This window comes from Dipodomys spectabilis, unplaced genomic scaffold, assembly GCF_019054845.1.
Source record: "Dipodomys spectabilis isolate Male_0828 unplaced genomic scaffold, ASM1905484v1 ptg000273l, whole genome shotgun sequence".
Lineage (NCBI taxonomy): Eukaryota > Metazoa > Chordata > Mammalia > Rodentia > Heteromyidae > Dipodomys > Dipodomys spectabilis.
The window spans coordinates 9,311,662-9,330,143 of NW_024870950.1; the positions used below are offsets into that span (position 1 = coordinate 9,311,662).

At 53.0% G+C, this 18,482-nt stretch overlaps 2 protein-coding genes across 2 annotated transcripts in view; one reads left to right on the forward strand and one right to left on the reverse strand.

Moving 5' to 3' along the window:
• Atp6v0d1 (ATPase H+ transporting V0 subunit d1) overlaps positions 1 to 7,920 on the forward strand; it is a 40,945-nt gene extending 33,025 nt beyond the window's left edge. Inside the window, exons 3-8 of the mRNA XM_042700624.1 lie at positions 1,577 to 1,755; positions 3,025 to 3,104; positions 6,637 to 6,714; positions 6,839 to 7,015; positions 7,115 to 7,192; positions 7,296 to 7,920. Coding sequence (XP_042556558.1) covers positions 1,577 to 1,755; positions 3,025 to 3,104; positions 6,637 to 6,714; positions 6,839 to 7,015; positions 7,115 to 7,192; positions 7,296 to 7,457 — 754 coding nt within the window. The 3' untranslated portion in view covers positions 7,458 to 7,920. The remainder of the gene's footprint in view (positions 1 to 1,576; positions 1,756 to 3,024; positions 3,105 to 6,636; positions 6,715 to 6,838; positions 7,016 to 7,114; positions 7,193 to 7,295) is intronic.
• A 492-nt stretch (positions 7,921 to 8,412) lies between these two features.
• Hsd11b2 (hydroxysteroid 11-beta dehydrogenase 2) lies at positions 8,413 to 14,340 on the reverse strand. The gene is made up of 5 exons (XM_042700623.1): positions 13,944 to 14,340; positions 10,070 to 10,282; positions 9,759 to 9,944; positions 9,513 to 9,650; positions 8,413 to 9,342 (listed from the first exon to the last, which is right to left on the reverse strand). The coding sequence occupies exons 1-5, from the start codon at positions 14,206 to 14,208 to the stop codon at positions 8,927 to 8,929; spliced, it is 1,218 nt and encodes a 405-aa protein (XP_042556557.1). The 5' UTR covers positions 14,209 to 14,340; the 3' UTR covers positions 8,413 to 8,926.
• Between the last annotated feature and the right edge of the window lie 4,142 nt (positions 14,341 to 18,482).

Genomic DNA, 18,482 nt, shown 5'->3' on the forward strand with positions numbered 1-18,482 from the left:
GAGGAAATGTGCAGCAAGCAGGAGGAATAGGGGTCAGGCCAGGACAAGAGCTGAGGCCTCTTCCTCCTATTCCTTCCTAGAGGCCCCTATGGGAATGCCCTAGTGGATGGCCCTCCGAGCTGAGGCCCCAGCCACCACCTTGTTCCATTTGGTCCTTTGGTACTAGGAACTACTTCCTACCAAAGCCCTCCTCAGACATCTTCAGCACTGGGTCCTCAAAATACTGTCATAAGATAGGAGCCTAAGTCAGCTCTTCAAGAAGCTAGGATGAGACTTGTGTTCAAGTCTAACTCATACCAGCAGTCTCCACTCTAGCTTTTACCCTTCCATGGCCCAACATGGCCTTCAAGGATATTTCCCTGAGGTCTCATCCAGCTCTCTGAGGTTATCTTTAGTAACAGGCTAGAGAACAGTTATGACTACTGTAGTGGACTATAACTAGGCTGTTCTCTCGTTCACTTCATCCTCTCATAGATAACTACACAGAAGTCTCTGCCTCAGCTCCTTTGTATAGCTATGCCTTTTGGTTGGAGGTAGAGTTTTGTCTCTTACCAAATCTGAACTGAGTAGTCCAACCCTCCCCAGCTCCACAGCCCCCTCTGCTGCCCATGGACTCTCCAGACCTGGCCTCCAGGGCATAACCTAGGGGAGCCTTAGCCAAGGACTGATCTGAGCCCAGGCTATCAAATTCCTGTGTCTCATTCAGATCCTCCTAGGAAGAGGCCTGGTGCTGGTCTCAGCCCTGAAGAAGAAGATGTTTTCTCTTCTTTGGAGCAGGGTTGTGCCATTCTGCCTGACCTAGGCCTTTGCTCCAGAGCATGCCTTCATAAATCCTCTCTGGATGACTGGCCTAAGGAAGCTTCTTCCACCCTATTCAGCTTTTCTTTTCTTCTCTGTCACCACAATAAGCCAGAGTGACCCTATCCTGGACCGTGATATCCCTGCCTATATTCTGCTCGTTGATCACTGGTGCTTGAGCTGAAGTCAGGATCCTTAGTCTGGCCTAGCTCAGCCTCCAGGCACCACCCTGTTGGCAACACTGCCCTGCCTGTGGCTGCACCTTTCCTTTTCCTTTGTCAGTCCTGACTCTGCTCAATTCCTCAAATTTGGCCTCTCAGTGCCTCCAGGCCTTTGCACCCACTGTTCCCTCTTCCCAGAACACACTTTCATCTCACAGTCCTTTTATCTCTCAAGCTGCTGACCACACCTATCCTAGGGCTGGGCTGTGTGCCACATTTGCATGTGCCAATGGTTTCTATGTCCTGTTAGAACATTGTTCACACTGTGCAAGAGTCACCTATATCTCAGTTACTTGTGAGACATGACTCTTCCATCACCTCAAAGGGAGAGGTCATGTCTGTCCTCTGTATCTGGTGCTGGGTAGGGATTAGAAACTTGAGAGGAACTTGGGCAAGGAGGCACCCAAAGATAGAACCAGCAGAACTTCCAGCAACCATGACCAGCCCATATTTGATCTGGTAGACCGTGTAGGGTTGGGGCAAAGGTGTGGTGCTTAGCCAGGCCTTCCAAGCCCCTTACTTCAATGGGCTGCCTTGCTGTTCTCTGCTTCCCACAGCTACAGCTACATGATTGACAACGTGATCCTGCTCATCACAGGCACACTGCATCAGCGCTCCATCGCTGAGCTTGTGCCCAAGTGCCACCCACTAGGCAGCTTTGAGCAGATGGAGGCCGTGAACATCGCACAGACACCTGCTGAGCTCTACAATGCTATTCTGGTGGACACTCCCCTGGGTGAGCCAGTGAGGTAGAAGCAGGAGCTGGGTAGGGGTCTCAGCCTCAGTGCGGGCTTTGCAGACTATTGGGGGTGGGTTATCCTGCTCCGGAAAGTGAGACCTGCCTGCTGCTGCTGACCTTTATCCTTCCCTCAACTTTCTCCTCTCATTCTCTCCTCCCCACTTCTCCTTTCCTGTTGCTTTTGCCAGGAGGCTACCCCATGGCCTGACTTGACCATCTAACTTTGGAAATGGTCTGGTTTGCAGAGAAGGGCTGGACACATAGAGAAGAAAGGGAGAGAGGTTTGGGTCCCTTGGAGTATTGGGAGTCCTGAAAGATAGGAGCCTCAAGCGAGGTCAGAATGACTGGCTTCCTATGAGAAGGAGGTGGTCAGCAAACTGCTTCACTTGCCTTCATTGAGCAGGTCCCAGGGGCCAGATCACACAGTGTTCAGCAGGATGCATGTCAATGTCAGAGGCCAAAGAAGGGAAGGGAATTGGGAGGCCAGGGAGGCTGGGGAGAAGGTATGAGGACCATAACCAGCTAGTGCCCTCATAACCAAAGGCCTAGCCCTGAGCAACCATTATAGAAAGCCACCAAAGTTGAGCCACAGGGGCTCTCAGCTAAGAGGCCCAATTTAGTCAGTTCTGGATGCTTCCAGTAACTCTGAGCTAGTTCCTGGTTTTTCAGTCTCCCCATCTTTAAAGAAAAGACAGATTAGTGAGTCTTCAGGCCCTTTTGGGGAATGGGGATGCTCTATCCTGCTTTGCCTCCCCTTCCAGCCCTACAGTGGCCCCCTTGGTTGTAGGTCCATGCTTGTCCAGCTGCCAGATTCATTCCTTGTCCCGAGGAAGAGAAGGAGGATTTTCCAAATGTTGGTGCCAGGCCTTCCTAGGGGAGGCAGAAAAGTGAGCATCAGGCCCCAAATCCACAGCTGCCCCTGGAGAAAGGAGAATCTCATGGCCTCTTATGCAAGCCTCTCTTTGGCATGGTCTAAACTTGGGTCTGCCCCAGTGGCGATTAGATCATGTTATGGCTGGCCGCCTCCTTTATAAATCAATTTTAGGAGCAAGGAGGCAGGAAAAGCTCAGGTCAGTGCTCATGGCCCCAAGCATTGCTTCTGCCACTTCCAAGGCAATATCTCAGGCTGGCTAGCCCCCTCTCCATACCTAGCACAATGGACCTTGTGACAGGAGTTCTCTATGCCCTGTAGAATGGTTGGACATCAGCAGGGTTTCTCGCCTAGGCCATTTGCCCAGCCCTGACACATGTATCTTTCCTCCTCAGCGGCTTTTTTCCAGGACTGCATCTCAGAGCAAGACCTTGATGAGATGAACATCGAGATCATCCGTAACACACTCTATAAGGTAGTGCCCTGCATGAATGGTGGGGAATGGCCTCTTGGTTAGTGGGGCTGTGGGACTTGGTGGGATAGTGATTTATGTTAAGGGCTAGGATAGGGCACAGCTGTGCCAGGCTGTTGTCCCTGGGGCTTATCCGTTCATTTGCTGGCTCTTGTGAGTGGTACAAGGCTGCATGGAACAGGTTATCCATCCCCTTGGTGCCTGCGGCAGGCTCAGATAAAATCAGCAGGAGTGGCTGGCACTCTACTGCTTGGCCTGTCAGAGCTGGCTCCTTGAGGGCCACTCCCTCAGCATTCTGGAAGGTCACAGGCTACCACCCAGGCTATAACCATTAGACCTACTGTACCTGGGATATTGCCAGCCAAGATAGGCACTTGCATTAAGGTAACTGCTCAGTTGTGGTTGGGGAGGGACCCAGCCAGGCATAGCTAGGTCATTATGAGCTTTTCAGGTTCTCAGGTCTGGAGCCAGTTTCTACGTCCCACTATCTTCATCCTCTACCCACCTTATGCTGTGGCATAGACTGGCTGAACCATGGTGATAGAGGATTGGGCTTGAGACTCCTGGGTCAGCACTAACTAGGCCCAAAGAGATTAAGAGAATGGGACTATGGCTATAGGTGTGGTAGAGTGCCTGCTAAGAAGCCCTAAGTTCAAATCCCAGTACCTCCAAAAGCCAGAGACCAATTAGGGATATTTGAGATAGACCAGACACTGCCTGCAGTTAGATACTGAGCTGTAGTGCCAAGATCTTCAATGAACTGTAGTCAGGAACACTGAGCAGCAGAGAACAGTCCTTGAAGAGGGGCTGAGGATGGTGCTAGCCAAAGAACATGCTGAGCTAACCCTGATAGCATCATTCTCTTGAGTTTCCATAACAGAGTCGTCTCCTGCCCTGGTTCAAGCTGTCTGACATTTGGCTCAGCCTTGGTCCTAGCTCTTCAGTCTCTCTGCAGAGACCCGAGCCAGACTTCAGGGAGAGTTTAGTGATAAATGAAGAGTCTGCCTATAGGTGGTGATGGTATAGACGGGCGCAGAACATACAGAGGAAAAGCATGGTGCATGAACCAGATAGTGAGGAAGTTTGCTGAAAAACTACAGATTCCACATGGACACTTGGAAAGAAGTCCAGAGAAAGAGGCAGGTACAGGGTCAAGTCATCACCCCAAGCCTGGAATGCCAAGCCATACATTTGAACTTTATTCTGTGGTCAGGATGAGCCAGTGAAGGTTTCCAGCAGAGTAGAGTATGCTGAGAAAATCCTGCAGTGTAGGGGGCATATTAGCAGCAAGAAGGTCATTCTCAACTTCCATCCTTGACTATCCCAGAAACTAGTATGCACCATTGTATCCACTAGAAAAATGAGGAAACAAGACTTGGAGAAGCAAGGTGGTTGTCTCAAACTACACAGTAAGTCACTAACAGCACCAGAGACCACACTTGGCTTAGCCTGTTTCTCACGCACCTTGCTCACAGGGAGACAAGCCAACCTAGTCCCAGAGAGACAGAGAAAGTGTGTGCACAGATACACACATGTTCTCCATACTTTCTCTTTTTTTTCTCTCCTAGTGCTCCCACCCAGCTGGCCCATTGCCGGGTTCCCTGCAGGTTAAGGGGTGTGGCTGTACCCCAACCTCATTCACACCCTCACTGGACCTGACTGGTTCTAGCTGGAGTCACTCACCAGTGTGTGCTGCCCAGGCACCAGCTAATAAACTCCAACCCAACACTATAGGCTCTGTGCCAGGGCCACTTGCCCGTCAGGCAATTTCCCAGCCTGGTAGCCACAGATAGGAGATTAGGTGGACCCTCTGCAGCCTGGCAGGTGGGAACTGTAGGCAGCTGGTGCAGCAACCATGAGCTGGATGACTCCAGGGGACAGGTTGGGGTTGGGGAGGTGACCTTGGTACCTGGGTCTTGCCACTTGCTTTAGCTGTTTTAGCCTCCAGAGGACAGTCTACGCCTATCCTTCCAGCCTTCCCAAATATGATCAGCTTTTCCAGAAACCAACACAACTGCCTAAGTCAATTGGGAAGTACAGAGTATGAGGCCTAAGACATGACTGGTTGCTTCCTCCACAGATAGGAACTACAGTCCTCATAGGGTAGACCTTGGAATTTCAGCATAGTCAGCTTTTCTGGTCACAGGAGACTTGACTCCTGGAGGGTTTGAGAGGACTATCACGCTATAGTCAGGGTTGGTCTGCTCCCAGGCCATCTGATTTCTGATTCTGTTTACTAGGCTTAAAAACTCCCCTTCCAGGCTTCTTTTTTTTTTTTTTTTTGGTCGGTCGTGGGGCTTGAACTCTGGGCTTAGTCGCTGTCCCTCAGCTCTTCAGCTCAAGGCCAGCGCTCTACCACTTGAGTCACAATGCCACTTCTGGTTTTCTAGTGCTTTATTGGAAATGAGTCTCACAGACTTTCCTGCCTGGGCTGGCTTTGAACTGTGATCCTCAGATCTCAGCCTCCTGAGTAGCTAGGATTACAGGCATGAGCCACCAGTGCCCGGCTCTTCCAGGCTTCTTTACCTCTGACCTCTCCTAGTTTTTTGGGTGTTTTGTCACTCCAGTGGTCACCTTTCAGCTCTCCGCTGTGCCCAGTTTGTCTAGTGTTGCTGGTCAGGCTGGACCTGATCTCATGGATTCCTGGGTCTCATCTTTCTTGGAATGGCTGAACCTACAGGTGCAAGTCAGCTTAGTACATGCATCTTAGTGTACAAAACTTGTCATGCCTCCCAGGCTCCTCCAACAGTGGAAGAATAGTCTCTGTTGATCCTTAGTCTTGCTTGATCATGCCACAGGTAGACCCTGAGGGGTTCTGAATGAAGGATGTTCTTGCAAAAGAGCTCCCTATGGAGACCATGGAGAGGTGTAACCTGGCTGGCTTTATGAGTGAGTGTTGAGCAGGATCTGAGGTCTGGGCTGATCCTTCCTTATGTCAAGCAGATCCAATTTGCTTGGGCAGGAAGTACTTGTTCCCACCAGCAGCCCGTGTGCCCAGCCATTGCACTGTGAGGCTGACGTCCACACAGGCAATAACCATCCTTCAGCCAAAGCTGGGCTGACAATTTAGTTCCTGCTGTGTGATGGCTAGGGGCTACCTGTTCTGCAAGGTGGTGGGGTACAAGGAGGGCTGAGTAATCAGTCCAGGCCATCTTCATGAACTCTCAGGAGTAATTTTTCCTCACTGACCCATGGACACCTGATTTTGAGGCCCAGGAACAGGAGGTTTGGGGAGATTAAGAGGAATGCAGAGCATCAGGAAGAAGACAGAAGCTTTGTAGGGTGAAAGGGTGGAGGACATGTACCCTGAAGCAGACATTGGGCCAGAGACTGTTCTTTCATTCCTGGATAACAGCCAAGCATGGCTGATTAACTGAAATTGGTGGACGTTTTAGGTGCTTGGCCACAGAGGTGCACTGGCTCATTTCTATACCATAAAAGAGGCTGAGGAGGGAAATGGGAAACTGCGATTTGGAGCCTAACAAGGCCCCCAGTCCCCTTTGTTTGCACTGAACAAATTCCCTGCCCTGCACAGGCCTACCTAGAGTCCTTCTACAAGTTCTGCACCCTATTGGGCGGGACCACAGCTGATGCCATGTGCCCCATTCTAGAGGTGAGTGCCTGCCCACCTTCTTGCCTTTATAGTCTCCACTTCCTCTGGTCTGGGAGAAATTCTGCCAACTGACTACAACTTCTCCCATCCTCCCTCTCTCCTTGCCTATGCACTGGCCCCACAGTTTGAAGCAGACCGCCGCGCCTTCATCATTACCATCAACTCCTTCGGCACAGAGTTGTCCAAGGAAGACCGTGCCAAGCTCTTCCCACACTGCGGGCGCCTCTACCCTGAGGGCTTGGCTCAGCTGGCTCGGGCAGATGACTATGAGCAGGTCAAGAATGTGGCTGATTATTACCCAGTGAGTACCCTGGCTGGCAAGATGGTGGGTGGGCATGTTGGCACTACGCACCTACCAGTACCACCCTCACGCTCATGCTTCCCATTACTCCCTGGCCAGGAGTACAAGCTGCTTTTTGAGGGTGCAGGCAGCAACCCTGGAGACAAGACCCTGGAGGACCGGTTCTTTGAGCATGAGGTAAGCATGGGTTTTACAGGGCCTACCCAGCATAGGAAGGGTTGTGGCTTAGGCTTGACTTTGGCCAGGGCCATCTATATACCATGACTACCTCTGTCCACAGGTAAAGCTGAACAAGTTGGCCTTCCTGAACCAGTTCCACTTTGGTGTCTTTTATGCTTTTGTGAAGCTCAAGGAGCAGGAATGTCGCAACATTGTATGGATTGCTGAGTGCATAGCCCAGCGCCACCGCGCCAAGATCGACAACTATATTCCCATCTTCTAGCATCCTGACCTCACTCAAGTGCACGATGTGTATTTGTGTGTGCTGTGATGAAGCCCATGGCTCACCTGGTATGGGTGGGGGAGGGGGAGGCTCCAGAGGGTAGCACCTTGTCCTAGGGGCTGCCCAGGTTCTCTGACCCCCTCTGGGACTGCTTTTAAGCCTGAAAAGGGGCTATTGACCAGGAATGGACCAACACTCACCCCCACTCCCCCTGCGAGTAATGAGTCCCCCTTCAGCCCTATGTTTACAGCCACTAACATGTCTCAGAAGCATGTGGTCACTTTCATGTATCTCCCTGATTTAGAATCCCTGGGAGTAGTGTGAGCTTCCTCCTCTGTCTGAGGGTCAGCCCCAGAGTCATGGCCCATGGCAAAGATAGTATGTGTGTCCTTGGGATGTTGGGTAACTAGCTCTGCAGCACCCTTCCTCAACTGTCACTGAAACAATAAAACTGCCCTCCCTACGCCACTGTCTGTTGCCTCATTTGGGCCCTAGTACCTATTCTAGACCCCTGGCTTTCCTCATGACTCTTACTGAGTCCACCCTACAAAGCCAGCAGCCTAGATTCTTCAGGGTCGGTGAATGCCTAGAGGATAGTCCCCCTTTGCTGGAGACACAGATGCAGAAATAGGCCTGGGAGCTGGTTCTCACTCTGGAGGGCTCCAGAGCTCCATAATTGTTTCACTGAGCCCTATAACCCCTGCAATCAGTGTCATTACCCGCTTTTCCTATGAGGAAAACCAGACCTAGAGATAAGTGATTTGCCTAAAGCCAGTGGAGGAGTAGGGGTGAGAACTGCAGTGGGCCAGGGAAGCCTCTCAGGCCCATGCCAGCCCAGGCCCCATGCTGAGCCCCAGGAGCTCTCAGGCGGTTCCCAACCTCTGCCACACAGCCACACCCTGTCACCCAGGCAACCAAGCAGTCACCTCTTCCAAACACTGCATCTCCCCCACTCTAGGAGAAATAAAAATTTGTCTTTATTTAAAATGTAGCAAGTAGGGTATGCAGCTTCCCTGTGGCTTGGAGGTGGGTGGTGAGGGGGTCCTAATTCTTGAACCAGTCAAGAGGCAGTGGGATTTACCCTGGAATTGCAGCACTGAGGCGTAGGTGCCAAGAAACAATCCTGAGGAGGTCCCCAACCCACCCAGTCACTCCTTAGCTTGCAGAGGCACTGCTGTAGGGTCCTGTCAAAGGCTACAGCTAAAGTCATGTACTATCCTTCCCATCCAGCTGGGTTTTCCATGCTGCAGGGAGGAGCACTGATCCTGGAAGGTTCATGTGGACTCACGAAGCAGTGGAGAGACCAAGGCTCTCTGGGAAACCTTAGCTTCCTAGGCCTGGACCAGGCGTTGGCAGTTAGGGGCTGGGTTTCTTTATAAGAGGCTCTAGGGCAGACTTGGGGTTCATAACGGCCAGGAGAGAGCCAAGGGCTCCCATGCTGGAGCAGCTAAGCCATTTGTGCACATATCTCACCGGGCCACCATTGGGGAAGGGTCTAAGTTTGGGTTTGTTTCCCGGGATATATCCTGGGCAGGGATAGGGCCTGGCTGGCCAGGCCGCAGTGCTCGGGGCAGGCAGTGACTGATGAAGTAGGCCTGTAGGAAGCGGCGACGTAGGCCTTCAGGCAGGTAGTAGTGGATGAAATACATGAGCCCCACGCCACGGCCTGGGTAATAGCGGCGACGTGGCCGAGCTGCCAACAGGGCATCAGTGATGGCATCTATAACTGGGCTGAGGTCGGGCAGTGCCATTTGAAGTGAATGAAGGAACTGCCCATGCAAGTGCTCGATGTAGTCTTCACCATAGGCCTGCAGCAGCTCTCTAGGCATGTTGGCCAGCAGCAGTTGCTTCCGCTTCTCCCAGTGATTCACATTTGTCACTGACTCTGGGAAAGGGGTGGGAAGGTCAAAGGACAGTCACCTGGAGAGCCAAAGACCTCTCACTGAGGCTAACCCAAAGCTTGGTCTGCCCCCTCAGACCTTCCCCTATCTGTAAGACCATGCACACCCCTCCTTTCCCAGCCCCAGGTATTCCCCACTCCTGACCTTGACTCACCTGTCTTGAAGCATCCAGGCTGGATGACACTGACCTTGATCCCCCAGGGAAGCAGTTCACAGCTGAATGTGTCCATAAGCAGAGCTATGGCTGCCTTGGAAGTTCCATAGGCTGCCAAGCATGGATATGGCATGTCTCCTAAAGATAGAATAGGAGATGAGGCAACTGGGCCTTGGAAGGGGCTTGCCCTCCCTCACCCTGCAAAGGCTCCTTTCCTGCCCTGCTCCAGAGGGGAAGTACACTCACCTGCTGGACTGCCCATGGTCACAATTCGACCCCTTGAGCAGCGCAGAAGCGGCAAGAGGCCCTTGGTTAGCTCAAGTGCACCAAAGAAGTTCACCTCCATGCAATTGCGGAACGTGGCCACAGGAGATAGCTCCACATCTGCCACTACGTCATTGAGGCCAGCATTGTTGACCAGGCCCCACAGGCCTAAGGGCACAGAGACAGAGGAAAGCCTCAGATCAGCCTAGCAGCAAATCTGCAATCCTTGCTGACCCAGCCTTTATCTTGCCCAGCCATGCATTCCCTCCCATAGTGGAGATGTGCTTACTGACCAGTGCTGGCGGTATGAGCCTTGGTGAACTCTAGCACACGGCTAATGTCTGCTGGCTTCGTCAGGTCCATCTGTAGCAGTTTTAGGCGTGGGGAACAGCAGGCACGCAGCTCTAGGGCACCAGAGCTATTCAAATCCAATACAGTGGCCAGCACTGTGAAGCCCATGGCATCCAGTTTCTTGGCTGTCTCCTTGCCAAAACCAGTGTCACAGCCTGGCCAGGGCAGAGAAACCAGTGAACTCCCACTGTGGCCCAGACTAGCCCAAGACAACCAAAGAATCAGGGTATGGGTGGGATCCAGGTTCCTAGGCACCTATCCCAGCAGCAGTCAACAGCCCTCCCTTCTTCCCTATAGACACTTCTGGCAGGCTTTGCCCTTCTGATTGAGCCCTAAATACAAATTATGACAACTATCATCTCCTTGACTGCCCATAATTACCCCATCCAACATGGCTCACGATTCTCATTTCACAGAAGAAATAGAGACCTCGTCCATATTGCTTCCTGAATCTATCCTTTACCTAAGCAGGCAGAGGGAGTTTTCAGAAATGATAAGATCACTGTGCACTGGTGGCTCACGCCTGCTATCCTCGATACTCAGGAGGCTGAGATCTGAAGATCAAGGTTCAAAGCCAGCCTGGGCAGGAAAAGTCTCTGTGACTCTTATCTCCAGCAAACTATTTGAAAGGATGGAAGTGGAGCTGTGGCTCAAGTGGTAGAGTGCTAAGCCTTGAGCAAAACAGCTCAGAGACAGTGCTCAGGCCCTGGGTTTAAGTCTCAGGACTGGCATCAAAAACAAAACCAAGCTGGGCGCCGGTGGCTCAGGCCTGTAATCCTTGCTACTCAGGAGTTCTGAGGATCATGGTCAAAGCCAGCCCAGGCAGGAAAGTCTGTGAGACTCTTATCTCCAATAAACCACTTGAAAACCAGAAGTGGGGCTGTGGCTCAAGCGGTAGAGCGCTCACCTTGAGCTGAAGAGCGCAGGGACAGCGCCCAAGCCTAGAGTTCAAGCCCCACGACCGACAAAAAAAAAAAAAGCCAACAATATCACTTTGCTTCTGAAAACTTTCCCGAGGCTCCCCACTGTCCTAAGGACCTTGCCAGCCTCACAATGCAGCCTAAACTCTGGTGCTCTCGAACGTGAGTGCCCATTCCCTTCCCAGATTCATTCCCTCTACTATTATTATTCCAGGCTGTAGGCAAGCTACAGGCCCATCCCCATCTCATCCCTGCCCCGCCCCCCTGGAATTCCAATCAGTGACACCAGGAAGGTATTTTCTGAATCCCAGGCCACTTGCTCACAGGACAAGGACCACAGTGGTACAAAAAACAGACCTGCATTTGAATCCCCCATAACTATTGAATGTGACCTGAGGTCAGTTACTACTCTTGGAGGCTTAATTTCTTGTCCTTGGTATGCAGAGATAAGAACCACCAGGCAGAGCCAGTGTGGGGGTCCCAAGCACTGATAAGCCCCTGCTTCCTTGATAGTTTCCATTCTGATTCTGGCTCCGTGGGTGGCCAGTGAAGGGAGGAGGAGGGCCAGCAAGGGAGGAGGCTCTGTGGAGCTCTCTAGCCCTGGGGTCCTGCTGAGCAGAAAAGCTGCAAAGCAGCTCTGCTTCCCCACTGCTGGATGATCAGTACCCCTCCTCATCTCAGTCCCGCCTCCTCTGCTGAGGCAAGAACAAAGCTGGGCAGGGGGCTGCGAACTGGGCTTTGTGCAGCTGGGGGCCCGCAGGGTCTGTGCTGAGGGGTCCTTCCCAGGCAACTCTGGCTGGGGGAGGGGAGTATGTGCGCACAAATGCAAGCACTTTGCCTCCCAGAGCAGACAGGCCCTCCACAGGAAAACAGACCTCCCAGAGCCTGAGCTCTGGGGCTCCAATACAGTCATGCACATTTTATGTACCCTCTTGCTTACCTGCACACACTTAGATACCTGCACATACCTCTAACCTGTCCAGATGTTCATGCATAAAGTTGAACCCTGCCACTTACAGGCATACAGATGTGCACATGCATGTACACAAGGTAACCAGTCACACGACATGGCCCAACCCCCAACCGTATGGCTGAGCTTGAGGAATAGGCTTGGCAAGCAGTTCTCAGGAGCATTTTCAGGGAAGGGTAGGTAGCAGCTCTGGCAGGTACAAGACTGCCCTTGGCAGGTGGGGTAAGACCTAGTCAGTTAAAATTGTTACAGCCGAGTGGTGATGAGGAAAACTCCAGAGTTTGCAGGAATTGTCAAGTTAGGAGACCACTGCTACTGCTTTCAAAGGGATGGGATGGGCAGTTCTGCTCCCAATCCCAAACCTTCAGCTTTGCAACCGAAGTTGGAAGGAGCCCGGGTCATGAAAGCATCCATCCTCTCTCCCTGGTTCAAGGCTGAAGTGACACCAGCAGTACGATGATGATCTGAGGTGAGAGCTCAGGAAGAGTCATGAGTACTTGAGATGGTTTTGTAGGATCAGCTCAAAAATTAGAAGGCAGGAGAGGATCTGTCCTGTTTCTGGGGGCAAAACCCAAGCCTAGATCCTGCTTCACACCAGATCCAAGATCCTAAGGATCTGGTGGCTTTCTTTCCTCAAATCTCTAAAACTGGTGTTCCTTTAGGCTTCATACTTACCCTGAACTTGAATCTCTACATTTAACCCAAGTCTTGCTCCAGCGCCATCCTCTGTACTAAAATCCAAAGCCCTTTTGCCACCCCCTTTCCCCACAGGACACTTTTGACTTTGTACCTGACATTAAGACCCCTCCCAAGAAAACCTCACTTCCCACCACACTCTGGCAGCTAGATTGGCCATTAAGTGTCTTTTACCCTAACCATGATTATTCCTGCCTTAAGCCATTGTCCTACACCCTTTTCATGATCTAAGACACCTCTCTCTACCTGTCTCCCAAGGCCCAGTTCAAGGACCTCCTCCTGAATTCACCTCATCTGATCATGGCGATCACCCCCATAACGGACCAAGGTCTCTGAGAAGTCAGCTTGCTGATTGTCCCCAGCCTAGGTCAAAAGGGGCAAAACCCAAAGAACCGGGTCCAAAGTAGTGGTGGTTGAGAGAGAAACTAGACCACCCCTCCCCCCATGCAGCAGACCGGTGCCCCTTATCCTTTCTCCCCCTCTTCACTTCCTGCTGGGTGTGCAGCCCCCCCTTCCCTTCCCTTGCTCTGATGACAGATTTATTCCCTGTTGCAGACAAAGAGAACTCAGCCAGGCAGCCAGAAGCACCTGAGTCAGATCTCCAAGACTGCTTTCCTGGGCATTAAGGACCAGGCACTTCGGGGATGAGATGCTGGGTGCAGACAGCTGAACATGCTATTTGTTTAGAGGTGGCCGGACCTGAGAGGCAGCTGAATGCCCAGCTGCCCCTCATAGTGGCCTCAAGAGTTTCTAAACTCCAAGAATTCTGGCCAATTGGATGCAGGGACCTCACTACTTAAGCTCTTTCCTTGGCCAGTGAATAGGAGCTGCAGTGTCCCACATGGGGATATCAGACCGTCCAAGGGATGACTGTTTTCCCTTCCCGGGGTCTTCAAGTCCCTCAGAGGACTTGTCCCCTGCTCCACTCCCGCTCTTTTGGGGGAGGGAGCAGAGCGCGCACCCTCAAACTCCAGGAGGATCCCTTTTCTCTACCGCCAAGTTTCCTTTGAGCACCTTGCCACTCTCCACCTCACTTTCCCTCCAACACTTTGCACAGCGGCAGGTAGTTAACCGGACTTGGGGAGATGCCCAGCGCTGGCTACTTGGCTCGCTCCCCTGCGCCCAGGGGAGGGGACTCTCACTTCTGCGCCGGGGAGCCCGTCGGGGCCGTTCCCTCTAGGTGTGCGGTCCCGCCCTCGAGCCTGGAATCCCCACGCTCTGCGCACTCACCGGTGATGAGCACCGCGCGAGTGGCCACCGGTAGGCGAGGCGGGCGCGCCAGGCGGGACAACGTGATCCAGCCAGCCGCAGCCAGCACGGCGAGTGCGGCCGGCGGGGGCAGCAGGCGCTGGCACAGCCAGTCGAGCGCGGCCAACAGCGCCAGCGCCGCCAGCAACGGGCGGCCCAGACGCAGGTCTGCGCGCAGCAGCTGCAGCAGCGCGCGGGCCGCCACGAGCAGCCAGGCGCCGCCCGACGGCCAAGACCAGCGCTCCATGGCGGCGGGGCCGGGCTGGGCCGGGGCGGGGCGGGGCGGAGGCTGGGATGAGGATGAAGAGAGTGACTGCAAGGGGTGGGGGACGCGGGGTGCAGGGGGACACCAGCCTGGGGCGGGAAGGATACTCGCTTTCTCCGCGGGCCCTCCGACCCAGCTTATAAAGAGCCCCGGGGGCGGGGCCGGGGCGGGGCAGGGGCGGGGGCAGGGGTGGGGCTTTCCTGCACGTCTCTCCCGGCACCCCCCGCCGGGCAGGTGCCCCCTCCCCCCCCAGCCCTGCCCCCTCGGCCAGATCCGCTTTCGAAGAAGCCGGAACAAAGTCCCAAGTTGGCTGGGTGAGGCGGAGTTGTTCGCGGCGGGCTGCGCTGGGGAAAGGGCCGGCGGACCCAACCCCGTGCGCCCTGCATCCGTTCACTCCTGCGCTCCATCCACGCCCCCTGTTCAGCTCCTGAACCCTGAGCTACTTCGCCCAGGTGAGCACATCCTGCTCGTACCTGCTCAGGACACCTAAAAACATGCGCAACGTCCATCCACATCGATGGTATTGTTGTGGCCGCCAGGCCTTTGGGAAGGAACCCCGCGCCTCGGAACCAGCCTGCCATCGCCTGCCTGCCGCCAGCCACACCCGCACCCACACGCGGTGCACGGCCCAGGGTCCTTGGTGTACGCGTCCTAACGCGCACTCACAGCTGAGCAGCTCTGAGCCCCAAAATCTTAATGGGACAGGGGTTGGGGAGCAGAATGACTACCCAAGGGCTTCAGAATTCAACCTCTCCTCCCTCCCTTCTCTCCAGGGCCCAGCGCTGGGATATGCAACCCCACCTCAATAGGTTGTCAGAGGAAGTTTCTAGATCTTTCTTTACCTTTGTCTTTCCCCTGCATCCTCCACCCTGAGCCAAATTAATAGCATCTGGGGAGTTCCTGAAGACAGCCTCTAGGCCAGGGTGGTCTGCTGTGTTCTGCTCCCCTGAATCCTCAGGGAATAAAATAAGTGGTGTGTGGGTGCGTTTCCCTCCATATGTGTATGAAGGTCCTTGTTTGTGTGTGGCCAGACACCCCCGTGTCTGGCACCTTGTGCCTAGCAGGCATGCCAGGGCTGTGCCAGGGACCGGGAGTTGGTGCCAGTACCTGAGTGCCAGGCCCTATGGAGAGAAGAGTAGGTGTAATTCATGGCAGTGGAAATCCTTGCTCCCAATGAGCCTAGCCAGTGCTGCATCCCTGCCCTCTCCAGCTCCTGAAAGGTCACAGACTCCTTGTCACACAGCTCCCAGCTTAGTGCCTCTCTCCTACGCCCAGATTTCGATAGGTTTTTACTCCAAAGCTATCTCAGCCACCCAGGCATAGGCTTCTGATGGCCACAGAGATCTCAGGGAGGGGGCTTCAAAGCCAGACCCACTTAAGGAGAGAACCCATCTCCACCCAGACACTCTTGTGCCTCCATCTGTCAAAGTATGGATGGCAAGCCAGCCCTGGCCTGGGAGGCAAGATTTGCCCAGGTGTATGTGTCCCTGACCTTGGATACTTGACCTTGTGTGCCTGTATGCACTCTTAGGTTATGGGGTTCATGGCTTATCTGTGCCACTTGGTTATATAATTCCCTATACTATCTCCCTGGGATGCATGTACATACTTGTGTGTATTCTGTGTGTTTCTGGTAACTCTGGGTCATCCTGCCTCTGGAAATTCAAGCAAACATTCCCCCCACCCCCACCCCACCCCACTCTTGTTGCCCTGAACCACAGTACCCTTTGCCTGGCTTTCTGCTTTAACTGTGGGGCTTACATTGGTTGGGCCCCTCAGATCTATCTACCCCATCAAGAGTCTGGATGGGACTGGGAATGTGGTTTAGTGGTAGAGTGCTTGCCGTGCATGCAATAAGCCCTGGGTTCTATTCCACAGTACCACATAAACAGAAAAAAACTGGAAGTGGTGCTGTGGCTAAAGTGGTAGAGTGCTAGCCTTGAGCAAAAGAAGCTCAGGGACGGAGCCCAGGCCCTGAGTTCAAGCCCCAGAACTAGCCCCCCCCCCCAAAAAAAAGAATCTAGCTGTAGAATTTCCAGTCTCAGCCCATTTAAGGACTTCTCCTTATCGTGGAGGAAGGGGAGAAAAGGGGAAGGAATCTAAGGAACCCTCAAGGTCAAAGCCACACAGACAGTACCAGTACTTGCCAGAGCAAGAGTGGTAAGAAATGGAGTAGGGGAGTGGAGGCAGAAAAGCAAGGTGAAGAAATTGAGAAGCAAGATCCTATCCTGGTCTTGTGAAGAACCCTGAAGGATCTTGACTCATCAGGAAGTCCATAATGATGAGGTAGAAGGAATTGCCTTTGGTTGTTGAGTATAGATTGGCTTAGATAGGAAAGTGGCTATTTCCAACTCAGCTTTTGAGACACTGACACATTTGGGTGAAACTGTTCATCTTGTAAGATTTGGGTCTTGGTGAAATTGGATTCTCTGCCATATTATTCTCATGTATCCCATTTCCTAAGCTAGGTGGCCCATTCCATCTGGATCTGTGTTCCAGCCCCTGTGGCCACCCTTAGTCAGGTGGAGGTACTATAAAAGTGAAAGGTGTTTCAGGTAGTCATATTGGGAGTGGCTGGCCCAGCCCTGTCTGAGGCTTGGTGCCTGGCTGCACCTGCCTAGGGGCAGAGCAAAAGCCTTTGCCAGAACCAGAATCTAGGCTGGTAGGGCCTCCAGGGAAGAGGAGGAAAGGGGAGCAGAGGGCAGGCGCCCTAACAGATAAGGCAGAGTCTGGAAAAGTAGAGGAATGAAGGACAACCAGAAGGGGCAGAGCCCCATTGTTAACCCCAAACCCCCAAACCCTCAGCCAGCAGCCTCCATTAGTCCTTTGTCCCACCTCCCCACCCACCTTTGTCAAAAACCTGGTTACCCAAACTCTTAGCATGCCCCAGGCCCTGGAGGAGCAAGGGTCTGGAGCAAGGGTCTGTTTTGTTCTAGTGGACTCAAGCAACTCACTGGTACCATCTGCTGGCCTTTTGAGGGAGTGCAGTTGCAAAGGCCAGCAACTTGCTGGAGTCTTTAGGGAAAAGGCCAGGGGATGGGGGTGGGGGGCAGCAATGGGGGGATGGTCAGTCTCCAAGAGCTCCTGACTATACCGGGTTCCTGGAGCCAGGAACTCACTTATCACCTTTTCCTCCCTCTGTGATCCAGCTCAGAGGCAGCTAAATTTGTGTGCTACTTATGCCCAGCCCTCTCTCCACTCCCCCAGACACAATGACAAAGAAGTCCTCTTCCTGCCGGTCGCTGGTGGCTCACGCCTGTAATCCTAGCTACTCAGGAAGCTGAGATCTGAGGATCGCGGTTCAAAGCCAGCCCGGGCAGGAGAGACTGTGAGACTCCTATCTCCAATAAACCACCAGAAAACCGGAAGTGGCGCTGTAGCTCAAGTGGTAGAGCGCTTGCCTTGAGCTGAAGAGCTGAGGGACAGCGCCCAGGCCCAGAGTTCAAGCCCCACAACCAACAACAACAACAAAAAAAGTCCTCTTCCTGTCAATGATCAGTCATTTCATCTGTATTCTAGACTTTATCCTACTTCATCCTCAAAGATAGCATTTGTGTGTGTGTGTGTGTGTGTGTGTGTGTGTGTGTGTGTGCGTGCGCGCGCACGCACACACAAGTGACTAGGGCTTGAACTCAGGGCCTTTGTCCTCGACTTTTTTTGTACTAGCCTGGTGCTCTACCACTTGGGCTACACACCTTCTCTTCCAGCTTTTTGCTGGTTAACTCAAGATAAGTGCCATATGGACTTTTGTGCCTAGCCTTGCTTCAAAACTTCGATCTTCAGATCTTAGTCTCCTGAGTGAGTGGTTTGGGTTTACAGGTGAAAGGTAGCTTTTTTTTTGGGGGGGGGGTGTTAAACTGACTTCCTACTGGAAGTCCTGTGTATGGATTGCACGTAGAGCAATAAACCACTGGCCACTTCCTAGCAGTGACACTTAGGCTTTGGCCTCTCCTACTGATAACCTCATCCTACATCCCTTTCCTCAGGCATTGTTCTTGTACTCTCTCCCCCATTTTTAGCCGCACTTCCCTAAAGTTGTCTATAGCTGCCATAACTACCTTATCCTCCCCCACTTCAGCCCAGGGACCAAGTCTCCATCCTGACCTCACCAGATGTAACCAGTAAATACTTCCTAGTCCTTAAATCTCACAGACCCATAGTCTTCCTTCAGCTTGGCTTCTTTATAGCCTCTTACTGGCATCTTGCCTACCTCGAGCCCTGTCTCCCTTTGGTGGATGTGAAGCCAGTGTGGCTGG